The sequence below is a fragment of the Typha angustifolia genome, chromosome 1 (assembly GCF_048772165.1).
Source record: "Typha angustifolia cultivar Huaian chromosome 1, ASM4877216v1, whole genome shotgun sequence".
NCBI lineage: Eukaryota > Viridiplantae > Streptophyta > Magnoliopsida > Poales > Typhaceae > Typha > Typha angustifolia.
In genome coordinates, this window is record NC_133239.1 from 2,613,787 (window position 1) to 2,632,143 (window position 18,357).

The 18,357-nt window shown below is 40.9% G+C and overlaps 4 protein-coding genes and 1 non-coding gene across 6 annotated transcripts; all 5 read right to left on the minus strand.

The window, feature by feature from the left end:
• Nucleotides 1-154: 154 nt before the first annotated feature.
• On the minus strand, nt 155-2,821 carry LOC140758647 (uncharacterized). The gene is made up of 3 exons (XM_073094891.1): nt 2,510-2,821; nt 1,878-2,329; nt 155-785 (listed from the first exon to the last, which is right to left on the minus strand). Exons 1-3 carry the CDS (start codon nt 2,672-2,674, stop codon nt 350-352), a joined length of 1,053 nt encoding a protein of 350 aa, XP_072950992.1. The 5' UTR covers nt 2,675-2,821; the 3' UTR covers nt 155-349.
• A 485-nt stretch (nt 2,822-3,306) lies between these two features.
• Nucleotides 3,307-3,650, minus strand: LOC140766996 (signaling peptide TAXIMIN 2-like). Its single transcript, XM_073106731.1, has 2 exons — nt 3,519-3,650; nt 3,307-3,430 (listed from the first exon to the last, which is right to left on the minus strand). Exons 1-2 carry the CDS (start codon nt 3,614-3,616, stop codon nt 3,307-3,309), a joined length of 222 nt encoding a protein of 73 aa, XP_072962832.1. The 5' UTR covers nt 3,617-3,650.
• Nucleotides 3,651-5,855: 2,205 nt separating this feature from the next.
• Nucleotides 5,856-8,200, minus strand: LOC140766820 (uncharacterized protein At4g28440-like). The gene is made up of 2 exons (XM_073106478.1): nt 7,868-8,200; nt 5,856-6,428 (listed from the first exon to the last, which is right to left on the minus strand). The coding sequence occupies exons 1-2, from the start codon at nt 8,127-8,129 to the stop codon at nt 6,238-6,240; spliced, it is 453 nt and encodes a 150-aa protein (XP_072962579.1). The 5' UTR covers nt 8,130-8,200; the 3' UTR covers nt 5,856-6,237.
• A 1,158-nt stretch (nt 8,201-9,358) lies between these two features.
• On the minus strand, nt 9,359-16,493 carry LOC140761946 (callose synthase 12-like). 2 transcript variants are annotated; one of them, XM_073099500.1, is made up of 2 exons: nt 11,180-16,493; nt 9,359-9,631 (listed from the first exon to the last, which is right to left on the minus strand). In XM_073099500.1, the coding sequence occupies exon 1, from the start codon at nt 16,491-16,493 to the stop codon at nt 11,181-11,183; it is 5,313 nt and encodes a 1,770-aa protein (XP_072955601.1). In that variant the 3' UTR covers nt 9,359-9,631; nt 11,180. The 2 variants fall into 2 exon arrangements, with proteins under 2 accessions (XP_072955601.1, XP_072955607.1); XM_073099506.1 differs by lacking the exon at nt 9,359-9,631 and adding an exon at nt 9,811-10,989.
• LOC140767861 (small nucleolar RNA J33) lies at nt 13,472-13,552 on the minus strand. Its single transcript, XR_012105635.1, has one exon. It is a non-coding gene; the product is annotated as a small nucleolar RNA J33 (small nucleolar RNA).
• Nucleotides 16,494-18,357: the final 1,864 nt, after the last annotated feature.

Consider the following 18,357-nt stretch of genomic DNA (forward strand, 5'->3'; position numbering starts at 1 on the left):
AAGAATGGAAGAACGCTATATATCAGTATTCCAACATATGGGCAACCTTGGAATTCTTTAGCTTTTCATGGGCAATTTGGTAGCTCGCAAGATGAAACCTGTATATGATATTCCACGAAATGGGGTTACTAGAAAAGATGCTAGAACGACCAACTGACCGAAACCTGCATATAATATTCCTCTTGAAATCGCTCTATATTTTGCCTACAGATTAGACACATAGATTCGCATCAACCATCTCAAATCTCAATCAAAGCTTGAACATCGCTCAAATCTCTTCCGCTTTCTCGAATAATACATATCGACCTTGTACCTAATCAGGGTCCAATAGGCAAACACACTCTTGTCACTATGCCAGCAATCTTTTGATTCCAGCCTTCTGCTCTCCATTGAGATACTTAGGAAACTTGATATCAAATTTGATTCTAAGGTTCCCCTTCTTGGTCGGATCCTTGGGTATCGGCATGCCTTCCCGTGCAACGACTTCCTCGTATCCAGGATGGATAACGTTACTTATCGGAATAGTAATGCTACGACCATCCAAGCTAGTTAGTTGAGCGGTGTAACCGGTTAATGCTTCCACAAGCGATATCTTCTGCGTTGTCACGAGGTCGTTCCCTTCCCTTGTGAACACTGGATGGGGCTTCTCGTCGATTATGAAGACAAGATCAGCGGGAGCAACATTTGGTTGTTCGTTTCCTTTCTCCGGGAACGTGATCTTGGTACCCTTCTTCCAACCGGGTTTTATATTGATCGTCAGGATCTCCTCCACTGGCATTGTTTTCCTGGAAACACATATTAACACAACAAAGGGTGGGGTGTGGTTCAGTAAAAGTAGTCTGATAAGCTATACAGTAATTCACTAACAACTATATTTCACACCTTACATTTTTCACTCATAGTAAATTCACTCTACATTTTCAGTATTTGGATTTCAATCTCTCCATTATGGGCTTTATCCTTGCATTACACGGAAAATAGACTATGACCTATAGACAGAAAAATATTTCATTAGATTTTTTAAAATACCTTTCTCTTATCTCTGTATAAGAGTGACATCCTCTTAGAAAATATGAGAGGGCATTTTCAAAATATCAAGTTTGATTTTCATAGAATATCTTATTTTTTATACCTTTCCCTCAAAACATGAGGCTTAAAATGTAAATACTGAAAGGTAGAATTCATCCTAGGTACAAATTCTAGTCTTACATTTTAGGGCGAGCTACAAACCAAGGAATTGCTTAAATGAGACTCTTTAACTCTAGATCTATGAAGCAATCAAATGATTATTTTATATGCATTACTTGTAGAACCATTTAATTTAGTTCAAACCTCGACGACAATCCCATTACATATCCTGTAAGATCAAGGAGATTGTTTGGAGAGATAGGAAATAATCTATCAACAAGGGTTAATGGACCTTGGGTAGTTGAGATTCGGTTCAAATTTTAAACTAAATTATTCAGATTAAAAATTTTTAGTTTAAGTAGGAAAGAAAAAACAATCTGCTCTAATTAAACTAAGATTTCAACTATATTCTCATCCATCTTATTTTTGATACATTTTCTCTGAGAACACATACATTTTATGGCACCATGTCACTACACAAAGCAAAGGTGTAATACTTGTAGTAAAGTTGGAAATTCACTACTATCTTTTTAAAAGGATCTCGACGTTCATGGCTTTATGTTCTTCTAGTTGTAATACTATAAGCTAGTGCGATGAAACTTCGGTTGCCTGGGAATAAATATAGTTTAGATTCTATGTATAAGATAAAAAGAAGGCCCATAAGATAAAAGTAAATGCAAAAGATTATATTTTTTTGGCACAAAGGGAACAAATAAAACCAAACTTATAAAGAGAGGAACCGAACGCACCCGCTCACATCTGCAATCTCTCTAGAAATCTTCATCTTTTTTGTTGCTCCCTTGTACAATTCCTCCAAGCTGCACGGCAACGACCTCTCGATCGCCGCCGCCTTGTGCTGCCGGTGCGAGTTCATGTGGACATCGGCACCGCCAGCGCCGCCGGCGGCGGTGAATGCTGACCTGAAGAAGTCGTCCCCGAATAACCCACTGGAGAACCTCGATCCACCCAGGCCGCCGCCACCGCCGCCGCCGCCGCCCATGCTAGCAAACGGACTCGATGACCCGAAGAACTCCGCGAATATGTCGTCGGCGTTCCTTGGGTTGAAGCGGAACACTGTGGGCCCATCTCCGCCACCTCCCTGGAAGAAGGAGCTGCCCGCCCCTGGCGGCGGGACCTGCCCCTTGAGCCCCTCTTCCCCGTATTGGTCGTAGACGGCGCGCTTCTGGGGATCACTTAGTACCTATAGAATGGCGAGCAATTGGCTAAAAAGGGAAGAAATTCGAAACGAAAAAGATATCTTTAGAGGGAATTCGAGATAGGTGTGGCGAGAAACGAATCTTTAGAGGAAATATGAAACGATCTTTAAGGGAATATCCATAATTCGTAGGAGATTCGTGACGGGGTATGATTAAATATTTACCTCGTAGGCCTCAGAGATCTGTTTAAATTTGGCTTCGGCTTCCTTCTTGTTGTTCGGATTCTTGTCAGGATGCCATTTCATGGCGAGCTTCCGATAAGATTTCTTGAGATCGTCATCGCTCGCGTTCTTGTCGACCTGAAGGATCTTGTAGTAATCCACTCCCATCTCTCTCGGATTCCTATCGCTCTTCTCCTATTGCTTCTCTCAATTAAGCAAAGGAGTTGGGTTGGAAGTTGTCTTATGATGGAGAGAGGCGAGAAGGAGGAGGTAGAAGCGGAAGGTGGAAGCATCTGGAAGAAAGAGAGTGGGATAACTCTCTAGAAAGCTCGAGAAGAAGCTGGACTAGTTTGTTATGATTATTATAAACTAGTAAGGCGGCATATGCACAGCACGTGATCATTTAATTTTTTATTTTGTACAAAATCTGCTCCTCGTTGGAGGATATTTAATAGTCAATTTCTCGTTTTTAGAGTACTTTTTTTTTTAATATAAATCTCGGTTTGATTCTCTTTGTCAACGCTAAAATTAATATGTTAATCTACGAGCTTATGCATCATTTAATATTTTATTTCTTAATACGAAAATTTCGTAGACAATCGTGGTTCAAATCCAGCAGCATTAATGGTTTAATTAAAACACCATTAATTTTTCTTACAAAAAATATTGATCTCCAATAATATCCACGTATATTAATACACACATGCATGAAACTTTGAAAAAGAAAAAGAATTACATCAAAAGATACAGTAGATAATTCGTCAAACAAACAACAACTAATTATGAATAATATTATACAACTAGCATGGGATTAGATCGACAAAGCATTGTATCACGCTCACTGGAAGCTGGATGAGATCCATCGCAGTATTTGCCAACCAAGCGAAGCATACACAGCAAGGGCACACGATCGTCAACAGAGTTCTGCAATGTTAAATAGTAAAAGTATTGGATGAAGAGGTTGAGAGAGATGTAGGTGGAATAATTGAGATAAGAAGAAGGATTTACTAACCCAATGATCCAAATGATGGCGCCAACAATGGAGAGGACCAACGAGAGCAAGGCGAAAGGTAAACCTATCAAGAAACCCAAAGGCTTGCAATCCCCCATTGTTCTCTTCGATCTTTCTCCGTCGTTTGCTTCTATTTCCTCCTCCCTTCCTCCTTCCTCTGTACGGTTCTCATTCTTCTCCCCTCGCTAGCAATCTATTTTGAGATAGTTGAGAAAAGAGGACACCTTTTTTTTTTTAATTTTTTTATTTCTTTTCCAGCTCTTTTTTTATATCCGCTGAGAGATTTAGAAGAAGAAAAATGTGACGACTCGAGTGCTTAAATTAGCATGTCTTTTATAACTTTGTAGAATTAATAGCATTTTGTAAGGTGTATTTAATTGCTTGACTTTGTTTTCATTCGAATTCTACGGTCTTCCTATATTCTTTTTCTAATTTTGGTATGTATCTGATGAGTGCTTGGACTAATCTACATGGATCAAATTGGTACTAAAGAAAGATTTTTTTTTTTCCCCCGAAAGATTAAATTTTGTCACGCTGCTTAGAAAGATTAGAGTATGATGTAGGTCAAAGACAAGATAATACCATCTGAATCATTTTGTCAACTGCAGGCTCCGTGTTCATCAATTGAACCTTAAACCAGGCCAGCTCAAGCTTGGTTTGCTTGCTCGAGACTTACCACCTCTATATAAATAACTAAGTTTTCTCAATCATTATCATCTAAAATTGACGGTGTTTGTGACTGTGTGTGTGACTGTGTGTGTGTGTGTGTGTGTGTGAGAGAGAGAGAGAGAGAGAGAGAGAGAGAGAGAGAGAGAGAGCTGAGAGAGGCAAAGGCTCTCGCACTCACGTTAGTTCCTTTCTTTGGATCATGAGTAGAGTCAATTGCTACCCTTTTGTTCTCTAAATTTACTCCTCCAGTTGATGACTGCTGTTGGAGGGCTATCACATGCAGCGTGCACAAAATGCCATGATGCAATCCCCCCCACTCTCCACAATCCTCGCTATCATCACACGCCCATCTCTTTATATATACTAGCGGTGGAAGCCACTAACATCTATAGTATCTCTCATCCTAATGGCTTCCATAGTAAAGCAAATCTCGCTGCTACTCTTCCTCCTCTTCCTTTCCTTATCCTCCCAACAAACCCATGCAAGGAAGAACTACTACTTCTTTAACAAGATAACACGCACCGAGGACTTGAAGCAAGCCATCGCGCCGGTCCCTGTGCCGGCCCCCGTCGTCGGAAATGATGACGCTGCAACAGCTCTGCCTCCCCAAAGTCATCATGGTTATGGCCTTTATGCCCATCTCGCCGATGAATCCTTGCCGACCGCCATGACCAACTACTACACTGAGCTTGATGGTGAAGGCTACGTTCCTTCAAAGTTTTCAAATGAGGAGTTCAACCAGAAAAGGTATGAGACCAAGGAGGTGTGGCCTAATAGGCACTATGGTATGAGTGATGCAGAGAATGGCAGGTACTATTACGATGTTAATGGCGAACGATATGGTAATCGATATGAATCAAGAAACATTCCTGGTGATGGATATAGCTATGAGACTGGTAATGAGTATCAAGATGCGATGGATGAGTTCCAAAAGAATTACCAAGATAACCAGGAGAACCCAGAGGAGTTTGCCCCGTGAAATATTTATCTTTAGTTTTTAGTTGCTACCAACTACGTCATAGCTAATTACGACAAACATGTACGACTGTTGCCAGATTTATGCTTGTCATATTGCATTTGAGCGTGTGATTTATGAACTATATTATGGGAGTTTATTAATTTTTCACTTGCGTCTACATTCTTTTTCTAAAATTAAAGGGGGGAAAAAACTACTCTACCACGAGTATTCCCTGTTACATGTATCGTATATTTATATTTAGCAAAACCAACCTGAAATTGCTTATAATTTGCAGCAATTTGGACTAAATATGCTCAGGCCTGTTTTCCATGATAAATAATGAGACGCTGGAAAAGAAAATGTAAGAGGAGAACAACAGTTGCACATTACCCTTTAGCAGCAACTCATACTATATCAACAGTATATCGTATTCCTACATAACAATACGAATACTGGACATCCGAAAGACTGAGAGAGTTGATAACACTAAAAGGAATAGGAAAAACAAAAGATAAACATGGTGGGTGACAGAGAAACTAGCGATACTTCTCTGTTTCATGTGTACACCTTGTTGATGCAGTATGGCAAGGTCTGTTGAGACCGTCCAGAGAATACACATCTCAAAGGAAAAAATGTAAGCACATAATACAATATACATCTCTGGGTGTATCTGCATTTTGTGTGCACGTCCATTGTGACAGAAGATTACATGAAGGAAAAGAAATCAAATTAATTGGTTGTACCTTTAGTAGAATAAAGCGAATAGATATCAGTATATCACAGATTCTTTCACCAGTAAAACTTTTGCATCTAAGTTCACTTAATTGTGCATCAGATAAAATAACATGTCTTCAACGACTTACAGCCACTGTAAAAACCACAATGATGCAGCATATAACCTAGTCATGAGTAGAATTCTTAATGAAACACGACACCATCACTTGCTTCAACAAGAAATTTCCAACTTCATACTGTTTCTGGAGAACTTTTGTTTCAGATAAATTACCAGGTTGACAAGATGAGAATTAACCGCTAAGTCTGCAGGACTTCAAGGGCTCCTTCAAAGGTCAATCATCAGCCAAGCAACAGTCTTCATTCCTCAACGACATTGACAAGTTCATACTCAACAAGCGACAAATTGTTGTCCTCCTTTACTGTGAAACTAGCAGGTTCAGTAACTTCAACACGGCCCCACTTGTCAACAGCTAGTCTCATCGAGCCTTTGAACATATCAATCTTTGCATTACGGAGAATGACGGTGGCGCCTGATTCCATCATATCAACTGTAGAAAGATAACAAGTTAACAAACAACATATCAAAAGAGGGTAAATGAAGAGTCAGGTTGGGCGATCAACATAAAATATAAGGCCTAAAATTAACTGAGGGCAAATTCTGTTTGCACATGAACATAGGCATAACAAATTCAAATGGGATTCTTTGTAATCTAGTTCTAAGAGATTTCCTCCAAGGGGTGAGGATTTGGGGAAATTAGCTTTGGGTTTGAATCCGGGCTCAAACCCGACCATTTAACACAGATTTTAGTCATGTCGGTGTCCCACCCGTGTCTCGCTGTGTCACTCTCGTGTCCAATATTTTTTAATATTTTTTTTAATTAAGGATACTTCAGATCCGTGTAGGAACACGCGTCCCTGACGCGTGTTGTGTCCGACGCGTGTCTGTGCTTCATAAGTGCTAACCAATAGTCCAATAAGGATCAGGAGGACCCTGTTCCGACTTATCTGCACATCTATTGTATACACCGGGAGTGTCTAATTTGTGAAGCCTGATATGACACTCAACTTATGTGCCACAACATGCTGCAATCAGCATTTAACCTCCATGTTGATCGAATCCAGATTCATAAGAAGAACATTGGGTGGTCCTGAATCATCTTAACTTAAAAATGATTATGACACTCAATGCAGGTGTAAGTGTTTTATAGACTGCTGGACATCACATATACATTCCCCCTACTGTCGAGGGTTATCCGGAAAACCCAAGGTATGTTGGTCCAGTTTGGAAGTAGGACAGTGCTGGTTGAAATAAGTCTCTTAGCACCCGAGTTCTCCAATTATTCTGGAATATATGGTTGGCTTCATTTTGTTCGATCATTCGACAAAAGAAAGCAAAAGGGAAAACATTATAGATTTAACGATAGTTCACCGTGGAACCCTTGCTGATTTCTCATTATTTCTTATTCACTTGACTAGCAAAAACCTTATTGCAGCTCTAAAGTTGATTCAATAACAATAAGTCAGGACCAAACTCAGTGTATGAATACCATTATGTGAGAAAACAAAGAGCATCTAGCTATCCTAAGTAGCTACCGTTCAACAGAAAGAAAATAAAGGTTCAACTTTATGGAAAACTTTTTTGAGAAATGATATCCAATATAAAAAATGTAACAAAATGATATCTTTAGGATCTAGATACAAATACCATATCAAATCAACTGAAAAAGATAAAGGAACAAATAAATTTATTCTTACTTTCCCTTCATGAAAACCCAAATTGCGAATTAGGTCCACGACTATATATGATAAAGAAAGAATATAACATAAACTGCAAAATTCTAATTGCATACGTTTCAATCAATCAAATCTCAATATACCGACATCAAAAACATATAATCCAGAATAAATTCCAATCAGCATTTCGATTTCTTTTAAAAAAAAAAAAGAACAAAGAGAGATCAAGAGAAAAAAGATGACAAAATCGAACCCTGTTCGTTGCGGGCAGTGAAGACGATGGTGCCAGTCTCGTCGCCAATGAGGCACTCGGCGATCTTGGTCGGGCGAAGGTTGCCGGAGGCGGCGGCAGCGGCGCGGCCTTTGTTGAGGACGGTGGTGGAGCTGAGGACCTTCGCCGTGAGGGTGTGCCCCGACGTCCCCGGCTTGAGCTGATCCACCTTCGTGAACACTGGCTTCCTCTTCGGCACAGCGCCCCCTCCGCCACTCTGCTGCTGCTGCTGAGCCGTCGCCATGAATGCAGAAACCCTAACCCTAGAAAGGAGAAATTAACAGCTAAGTCGCTAACAAGTGGAGAGAACCAAGGAGTTTGAGATTGATGCAGACTAGTCGGGAAAGTCTCTCGCGTACGGTGACTCGCGGAACGCGTTACGCGTTTGCAAGCGCCAGACGGTCGTCTTTATTTGCTTCCTTTCTGTATATAAAATTTAGGTGAAACTTTATTTTACCTCATACGTTAAAGGCATAAATTGAGTTCACGCGTATAATTTTATTTATATTACCTTTATATTGAAGCTGAAACTATCATCATATTTAATAAATCTATATATCAAATTTAAAAACATTCGTTAAAAATAAAATTATAGTTAATTAAATAAGTATTTTAACGCATTAAAAAAATATCAATCAATCTATACCGTAAAAGTACAACAAATGTATTGAATCGTATGTCTATTTTTATTATATACAACGTATCTTAAAATTAAAATATAATTTCTCTTAGAATTTAATATTTATATGCATAATTTTTAGGATAATTACATCTCGACCCCTTCAATTATTGCTCTACGTCACCTTCACCCCTCGAGAAAAAAGTTGATAGATTCCCTCACTAAACTATTTAAATATATTATCAGCCTCTCCGTCTCTCTTCTATATAATTCCATCTTCTCTTTTAATGATATTTATGACAATTTCTTCAAATATTATCTTCTATAAGTTTTCCAAGCATTAAACTCTAGTGGTTAGTAAATCTTTTATATTATTTTTAATAGAGGGAGCTTAATCATACAATTAAATAATTCAGGGTTAATATTTGTTTTCTTTTTTCTCGAGAGGTTGAAAGTAAATCAGAGTGATGATAGTTGAGAAAGTCAAAATCTAGGTTTTTCTTAGAGTGACATTGTTGTCGTCCATTAAATATGGCATGTCGGATTGGATAAGATGCCATATAATTTCTCTCAAGATTGCTGGATATTAACCTAATTATGGATATGCAATAATAGTGAAATTAAATGTGACTTACTACCACAAATTAAGTTCTTTTGTGCCCCCTTTTTTTTTAATGACCTCTCAACCGGATATCAGCTTGCTATGGACTCTGTCTGGATATTTCTTTCAAGAGATGGATGTTAGATTACTTTCACTTGAGAAACTTAGCGTACAAAAAGTATAAATCTATGTGCATTTTGATTAATAAAGTGGTATAGCCTCATGCAAACCCAATGACTTCTCCAAGGATGAGAACATTACAAACGGAAGCAGGCACTCTGTGCCTATCAAATTACATCATGTTGAATTTTCTAGATAAGCGAGCAGAAATACCACTCCTATTCAAAATTGATATTCCACAAACTACATCTCTACCACAAAATTCCATACGTGTAATCAAATTCAATAAGATACAGCATCAGATTTACAGGTGAGAAAACAGGAGATATACCCAACTGGGATGACAGAGAAGGCCAACTGTACAGATAAATGGGCTCCATGAACACACTGGAGAAGAACTCTGGACCTGAAAAAGATTCCTAGTGTTAGTTGAAGTTCAAACAGCTTTTGCATATAAGAAGCCTGAGCAGGAATGGAACCGAAGGAAGGAAAACATCACAAGCATTTATTAAAAATAGCTTCTAGATGTTTTCAGCAACTTAGATGGTTCCCCATATAAATTTAAGACTATATTTGTCATGTTGATTCGGACCATACACCTATATGGTGTTCCAGTTCTATTTAGAAACTTCCATCTTGAACAACCTTGATGCCTGCTGTGGAAGACAATATATGCAGACTTATTGACCAAAGTGATCCAGCTTGTGCAAGTAACCAAATGGGAAGATGAGAGTAGACAAGTGAAACAATATTTAGTCAATTTGACAAACATAAAGGAGCACAAGGTGTACCATGAAAGCATAATTGAGACATTTTCCAAAACTCAGGAATAACATTCTAATCTTAAAGCTTGCATACATCAAGACATTTTCTAAATCTTGTTAAAAACAATAATTGTTCGTAGCTAGTACAACAACCCTTAGGAATCCTTCTTTCTATAATGCTCCAGCATGATGCTTTCAGGCCCTTCATACAAAAGCATCCGTGACACCTTGTTACTGACATTTTATAAGTAGATCTTTTGCACATTAACAGTTAGAAATTCAATAGTCAATACCATATCATGTTTTATATGATGCACTCACCACAATAGCATTCTCAGTATGTACAAGTTCCCATTAACATTTCCAAGGTGATATGCTTTCAATGCCATCACTTGAGTATATATGTAACTAAAATGGCATGCAAAACCCCAGGATTTAATACATCTAGGATGACTGTATGCTTTTTACATTGGATGTCATATGTATTGATCTTTGAACAAAAGAACTTCCAGTCATGACATATTGATGTAGATTCATGTTCTAAACTGTTAACAGGCATAAGGATTTCCAGACAAATGGAACAAAAGAAGCCTTGGATTCAGTAATTGGAGGAAACCAAAGCCAAAACCTGTAGACGACTTGATCTTTTCAGTAATTGTGCACTCACCCATTAGTTGATACAAGATGCATAAGCAAGATGATGACAACTCAACTTCAAGGATCTAAAATCAGCATTATCTAGTCAAGAGCTAAATTTATGCAAAAGATCGAATATCAGAGATAAAGAGACTCCCTTGTATGTTAGAGTTTGTTCTGTCAATGATTGCCAGGAATATCATTTTGCATTATCAGACTTGTAGCAATTAGTAGCATTAACTGAAAAGGCATATATAATTTCAGGGCCTCCACAGGCTATAAGCTAAAATGGCTCCAATATTGGACAAACTTGTGACAGCTATAATAGGCGTACGATGGTTGCACTCAATATCACAAGCAGTAACTGCTAGAAAGAAATTAAAGAAAGGAGATAAGGGCAGTTCATGAACTAGAACTTTGCATGGAATTCCAGGCAATGACAACAACAGAAATATATTCAAAAGTATATTTATATGTACTTCACAAAACCAGAAGTAATAGGATATAGAACAAGGGCAAACATACTAAGAATATATATAAATTAGAACAAGTACCTCAAGTTTTAGTTCTCTTCCCAGTAAGAATGCGGGATATCTGGAGACCCCTGCTAAATGCTTCATTGAAGAGAATCCTTGTCTGCATTTCCTGGAATCCAGGCAACCAGGATAACAATGCCACTGGTGCCATAACAACCACCCCCAACAATATGTCATACAAACGTGCAATAGCAACCACAGTATCCCAGACCACAGTAGACTCAATAAATGGTTTGATCACTTGAGCAATGGAAATTAGTCCCCAACCAGTAGGGATAAAAGCCAAAAGACTTGTAAAAATGTCAACAATTTCAAATGCAGTGAACTTGAGCAATAGTATGATAACTAGTATCACAAGAATGATGACGAAGGCTTGGACACTGCGGTAGTAAATATGATCCTTTGCAGCATATTTATCCCGCGCATAAGCCATTATCACGAAAACTCCAAATAGTGCAACAACGCATATCCAAGAAAGAAGATAGACGGCAATACTGGTGCTGTTACTGGCAATCTTTAGCTGGTATATAATTGCATACTGAAAAAAGAAGTAACGGATATCTAATAATATTTCCAAGAGCTTTCCCCAAAGACCAGTTGTTCGAAGATGATCCTGTTCCTCGTACCACCACACTTCCCAACTCTGCTCAGATTTTGTGAATATCCCACCCCGGTACCATATCCAGTTCATAAAATCATCGAAGTCATAAACAGTTTTCAACCAATCAAAGCCTGATGGATTAAATGCAAAGGGAGCGATTATCCATGAAACTACCAGAAACCAGCTCGAGATTGTCATGATTATGTAAACAATCGTGCTCTTGGCAATAGCACTATAAGATGCATAAACAGTAAGGATCACCCCAAGCTCTATTGCTTTTAAAAAATGGCTACGGGCATAGAGCCTATAGTTCTCTGCAAAGCTCTTGTGCTGCACAACAAAGCCACGTCCAGTAGCCCTATATTTTGCACCTCCATGAAGAATTGTCCGCCCATAATAATGGGTTTTAGTTCCCATGGAGAAGGTGTAGAATACAGATGCAAGCTGGAACTGCATTGTTATGAAATCCCACACCGCAGGAAGGAATCCATGCTCAAGTGAGTTTTCTACAATCATAGGCAAAGCTGTGAAAATGCCAAGCTGGATAATGAACTGCTGATTAAGAACAGTTCCTAGTGCCGCGTTACTAGTAGAGTCAGCATCCTGCCTGAATGCATCTTCAAGTCCACTGAGAGCAAGATAAAAGCGTCCCCATACAAATGAATATACTGTCAGGACCACCATCATAGTGTTGAAGTAGAAACCCACAGTCGTGTAGAAGAAGGAGAGCATCCGGAAGAAATCCAATCTATGACCCAATCTATAAACATCTCTGCTTAAAGTCTGTTCTCCATTGCCACTAGAAACCTTTGCTTCAAACATGGATACTTGATTTAGCCCTACATCGCGTCCCTTACCCACCTGGATATATTCATGATGAGTAACATTACCACCACGAAGTGTACAATTAAATCCTGCAAATATGTCCTCACTGATATTGATTACTCTGGAAGCCTTACTAATACCACCTCGACTCAAGAACCAGAGGCGATCAAAGACATCAGGATGTCCATAATGCATTCGCACCTTTAGTGGGTTGGCTAGAACCCGCTGACCAAGGGTAACAAAGCTTGTCTCCTGAGCAGACATGAACCAAGCAAGCGAAGAAACAGAACCAGTGAAAACATGTTCCCTGACTCCTAAGAGTGTTGGTTTCCGAGCTCCATAGTAGTGATTATATTCTTCCAACAGATTCCGCATCTTGAGGGCCTCTTCAAAGTAGTTATCTTGGTTCATATCAATAGTCTGTACCGCATCACCCCTTGTGAAGATGAGGGCATGATTCTGGTTCTCTGGCTTGCCCTCCCCAAGCTTCAACGGTCCAGGCAACTTAATCCGGTAAATCTCCACCTCCTTCTCAAGCCTCTGGTCATACTTAACAAGAACAGAGTAATACTCCACTTCATCTCTCCCGGTATTTACTTCATCAACATAGGCCACACGTACTGCTTCATTATTCTTCATTAGATACAATATCTCTTCAGCACGGGAGTCCTTCTTAGCCTTCTGGGTACCATATATCTGGCAGGCAACAACATAGGTGTACTTCATCATGACAGTTCCATCCTCGTGGCCTTTAAACAATAAGCTAATGTTACTGCTTCTTCTGCTCAAGTTCCTCAATGATGGTGACTTGCCAACTCCATCCAAATTGTTGGCATCCATGTCCCGCCGTGAAGATCCAAATGAACGAAGTTCCCTTGCCCCTTCCTTTATGTCATTCTCAGAAGCAGAATCAAGAAATGTGAGCAACTTGAGGGCCTTGTAATAGTACATCATGCCCCTTACTGTCCGTGACAATGTCTGGCCCCTGTATGAGGCCCAAAGCCGGAGATCCCTCAACTTTTTATCCCATATCTCTTCCTCATTAACCATTCCTTCCCTCCGCATGCGCTGTATGAAGTATTCCCAGTCGTCCACGTAGATCTTCTGCAAATAAAATAGGATGGAGATGCCATCTTCATTCTCACTACGAAGCTGTTCCTTGCTGTACAAAATTTCCTCATTGTAATATGGAGTCAAAACACTGAAAGCCATCATCTTTTCAACTTGGGGAGCTCGGGGCATGTTCATGAACAAGGAGTTGCCGAAGAAAGCAATACGCCGTCGAGCTTCGATATTCTTCGGGACATTATTCATCGAATCCCTGGAGGTGAGAATAGTATGCAGTCGCCTTACCTGCCTATAGAAGTTAGTATTTTCTTCGCTGGGAAGTTCAATAGCGTTCTCAAAGAGCAGACTAGTGGTACTAGGTCTCAACAGCGCCAACCCTTCTTGCTTCAGTTGCCCCATGCTCTTCTTAGTTGTAGGAAAATCACGAATCACAATGTCATAAAGAGTCTGCAGAGTATTAACTACCTTGTTCAAATCCTTCTCTGGCTTGATCAGTAAGTCCAGAAGTGTTATCAGCTTGGCATGGATGTTGGGCAACACAGACATCTTATATTCCACTGTAAACTTCTCCACCTGCATGGATTCATCAAATGCACCAAACAATTGGGTAACAATGGAGTGCTCCTCAGAACTCTCCTTGATGATAAACAACAATAACTGCTTGACACTGTCATAGGCCTCAATGACTGCACACCGCCTGTACTCGTGCTTGCATATCTTGCTCCAGTGCTTCCTGTCAGATACCACCAGCTCCTTCGCCTGGCTAAGAGCAAGCAACAGCTCATTATTGAGCAACAAACATGGCCACCTGATCACACGAATATCCCAGAACTCATGTGGCAGCTCCAATAGCTCCAGCTCGCGATCACTGATAATGTCCTCCTCTCTAAACGAGGTGATGATCTCATTCCATATCAATGCGAACCTCCTGGCCTCCACCTGATTCACTTCGATCTTCTTATACGGCCGTCCCAGCCCGTACCGCAGCTTCAACCGCTGGATTGCATCGCTCAGCTTGGTGCGCAGGGTGCCGTGCTGCCTGAACAGCTGCTCCTCCGGCATCAGATTGAACTGAATGGCACTTGCGAAGAACTGGAACCTCAGCCTGAGCTGCTCAACGTTTCGGATCTCACCCAAGTGCGAGAAGAGCCCAACCAAAGCGCCAGTGAAGGAGGAGAAGATGGCGTACCAGATCTGGATATCCATTAGATAGATCAAGACGACGGGGGTCCACAAGATTGCCACCGCAAACCTGTTGGTATTCGTGAAGAACTCGTGCCATTCGTACTGAACATCGGTGATCTTGTATATGGCTTTCGACGGGGCGACCATGGGCTTGATCTGGAGGAAGTAGCTGAAGGTGAATTTGACAGCGAGGAGCGAGACCCAAAAGAAGGCGTACTTCACATTGTCCACCACCCCTTCTCTCAACCCTCGTCCGACGAAGCTGCGGGTCTGGAACCACCAAGTGAGAACATAGAGGATCTTCCAATTCGTCTTCTCGAGAAAGTTCCGGACCCAGGGGATAATGAATAGCGCCACGGCCAGCAACTCCGGCAGCACAAAGACCACTGTGGCCTCGAGGAAGTTGAAGATTTTCTGGTTCGCGGCCGGCGACCACCGCTTGTCCCGGTTCTTCTGATCCCAAATGCGAGCGTAGAGGACGCTGAAGACGATCGTCCAGCTCACGGCGGCGATGATCTTGAGCACCATCCTCAACCCAAGCCGTAGCCTCTCCCTCGAGACCAAACTATACTGGGTGCCGGCGTCAAGGATGGACTGGAGCAACCGGAGACTGGCCCAGGTGATGAAGACGGTGAGGACTCGAACCTGGGTGTCGCGGTCGCGGAGGTTCTGCCACGGGTAGGTTTGGCCCCGCCACGCGACGATGGCGGCAGCCTGGAAGTAGAGGAGGAGCATGACCCAGAGGCGATCGAAGCTGCGGTAGATGTTCCAAAAGGAGCGCTGTTCGACGAACCCGGTCTTGCCAACGCGGTTCCGGTCAGGCGGCGTGGCGAAGAAGTTTTTCGACAGATCCATAGGCCACCGGAGTCGCTCGAACACGTGCCGGCTCCAGAAGTACTCGTTGATGTCGTCGTAGTTCCGCCACGCCGAGTGCGGCTTGGTTCCGTTCCGGCTGGACTCGACCTCTGCCTTGATGGTCTTGTAGACAGGCATCACGACCCCCTTCAGGAAGGCGTTCTCCCCTGAGATGGCGGGGAGCGCGGGGCGGCCGGTAGACTCGTCGATATAGCCCTCGAGGATGCGGTGGAGCTCCAGCGCCATGTTGTGGAAGATGTAACAAAGGCACTCCGGGACGAACCGGAGGTTCGCCGCCTCTCCCCAGATGAGGAGGTAGAGAGCGGAGTAGAGGAGGTTGCGTCTTGGGTCGTGGTGGGATTCGAATATATGGCTCCTCCGGCCGAGGTAGGAGCACCAGGAGGTGTAGTTGTGGAGAAGCTTCTTGCGAAGGGAGACAAGGACGGCGGTCTCGATGACGTCGATGCGTTCGGGAGAGTGGAGGCGCATCTGGGCATTGGCGAGGAGGAGGACAAGGTGCTCGCGCTGGTTGCGGACGTTGTCGCGCTGGAAGCCGAAGAAGAAGCCAAGCCAGTCGAGGAGGTCGAGGTTGGGGGTCCATTGGACGAAGGGAGGTGGCCGGAGGCCCTCGACGTCTCCGATGGCGGCGGTGGCGGCGCGGACCTCCGGGAAGCGGAGGGAGGGGTGGTCGGCAAGGAGGTCGTTGATAGGTATTATGTTGTAGACCCCCTCGCCGGAGACAGCGGGTGGGCCCTGGGAGTGGGGTTGGACCCGGTTCGGCCGCTGCCGAAGACTCATTTAGATTCTTTCTCCTCCCCCTCCTCCGGTGCTGCTGTTTGAGAGAGATGACAGAGGAAGTGGGTCAGATTTTTTGAAAACGAGAGATTCTTCTTATTTTTCTTTGGCTTTTTGCATATCACTCCCTACGTTTTACTGTCATTACGAAACCTTATCTCATATATTTACAAGTTATCTCTTTCTTTATTATTTAGTATTTGTTGTAAACCACTATTTCTTTTATCAAAATATCATAAGTTGTTCCCTTTCTCTCTCCTTTCTTTTTTGTCAAAAAGAGGAATGGAGGGTGGATATATTTTTAGACTTAAAAAGTTGGGAGTTAATAGATGATCGTGATGCTTGGTTTTTTAAATTAAGGTGCACTCAGTTATTAATTATAAATTCTTCATTTAGGCGAAATTACTTTTATTACTCTCTTGAACATAATATCACTAAGCATTTTCTTTATTAAACTACTGATACAAACTCCATTAATGAATATGAGAACATAACTTAAATAACCCTAGTTTTATTGAAGATATACGTATGTATTCCAAAAGAAAGTCTAAGATGATTTAGTGATATAAAATAGAACTTAAAAAAATAAAATAAAAAACACAAAAACAGTTTACTTGGGACAAAAGTTAATAATTCTAATTTAACTAGAAGTTCAAGGGAGTACACTGTACAAAATAAAAGTACAGAGATAGAAAAATTCTTATCTAAAATTTAAAAAAAAAAACTAATTTTTAGTAGAATAGTTTGATTTGTAAATATATTAACACGGACGGTGGTCATCTATGACACTACTAAAAACAACAGAGGAGATAGACTAGACTTCACATATCAAATAATATTCAATATATAATTTTAAATTATATAGGGTTCTAGATGAAAGAAAAATAAAATTGGTGTGATATGTCAATTGTCAAAGGACTTTTTTAAAATTGGGAAAAAAGAATGGGAAAACTGGGACGTCATGGGCGAGGAGTAGGCGACTTTGACTGATGGCGGGGGCGAGTTGCTTCGACGCGGAGAGGAAGAAAAGGGTAGTATGGGAAATTTATTGGGTGCTGACTGTGCGCGTGAAAGGAAATGGGCCAAATGGCGTCGCCGAGACGCTTCTAGCTATATAAGCTATAAGCTAAGTCGTGGGAGAGGACGAGCGGTTTCCCCCTTCGAACCGTCCAAGTGCGGGGTCAGCTAAGCCGGCGACTAAAAATTATAAAATAACTCCGCATTAATTATTTGCGGATATTTTTTAAAGCCTGTTCAGCCAATAATTGAAGCCATGGATCTCGCCAGGTTGGATGGGGTACAGTCCAATTGGTGAGCTCTTATTTTCTATCATATATATACATATTAAAAAAAAATTTATCTACTCGTTGGCCCTAAATTTATTTACCCTCGTTTTTTACTTCTTCTCGTTATATTTAAACTGTAACAATTATTTATTCTATAATATTTAACTAATCTGTGTATCGAAGCTGAAGATATTTATTAGAGTTAAAATTGTAGATAATTTGAAAAGCGTTCCAATGTATTTAAAATAACATTAATTAAAATTTATATTAAAAAATTACATATATTTAATATATTTGACATATTTTTATTATATAAAATCCGTAAAATTATATGGGTCTAAATTTATACGTAAGCATGTAAGTGTATAATATTAGTTTTCCGTATATATATATATAGAGAGAGAACTTTTCTTATTGTGAGCGCAATAAGAAACTCAGTCAATCTCAATATCTGGAAGAAGAATGGTCTGAATGACTAAGGCTCCATTTAGACTCAGCTAGAGTATAAGCAAGCCGATCTGAATATTTAGTCTGAGCTTAAAATTAAGTTTGAGTGAGGGTCGAAGAAATTTAGGACGGTG

Coding starts and splice junctions, on each gene's coding strand:
- LOC140758647 (XM_073094891.1), bottom strand. CDS start 2,674: ATGGGAGTGGATTACTACAAGATCCTTCAGGTCGACAAGAACGCGAGC. Junction 2,330..2,509: donor AGATCTCTGAGGCCTACGAG/GTAAATATTTAA, acceptor GCCATTCTATAG/GTACTAAGTGATCCCCAGAA. Junction 786..1,877: donor GAGATTGCAGATGTGAGCGG/GTGCGTTCGGTT, acceptor ATGTGTTTCCAG/GAAAACAATGCCAGTGGAGG.
- LOC140766996 (XM_073106731.1), bottom strand. CDS start 3,616: ATGGGGGATTGCAAGCCTTTGGGTTTCTTGATAGGTTTACCTTTCGCC. Junction 3,431..3,518: donor GCCATCATTTGGATCATTGG/GTTAGTAAATCC, acceptor TTAACATTGCAG/AACTCTGTTGACGATCGTGT.
- LOC140766820 (XM_073106478.1), bottom strand. CDS start 8,129: ATGGCGACGGCTCAGCAGCAGCAGCAGAGTGGCGGAGGGGGCGCTGTG. Junction 6,429..7,867: donor CACTGCCCGCAACGAACAGG/GTTCGATTTTGT, acceptor ATCTTTCTACAG/TTGATATGATGGAATCAGGC.
- LOC140761946 (XM_073099500.1), bottom strand. CDS start 16,493: ATGAGTCTTCGGCAGCGGCCGAACCGGGTCCAACCCCACTCCCAGGGC.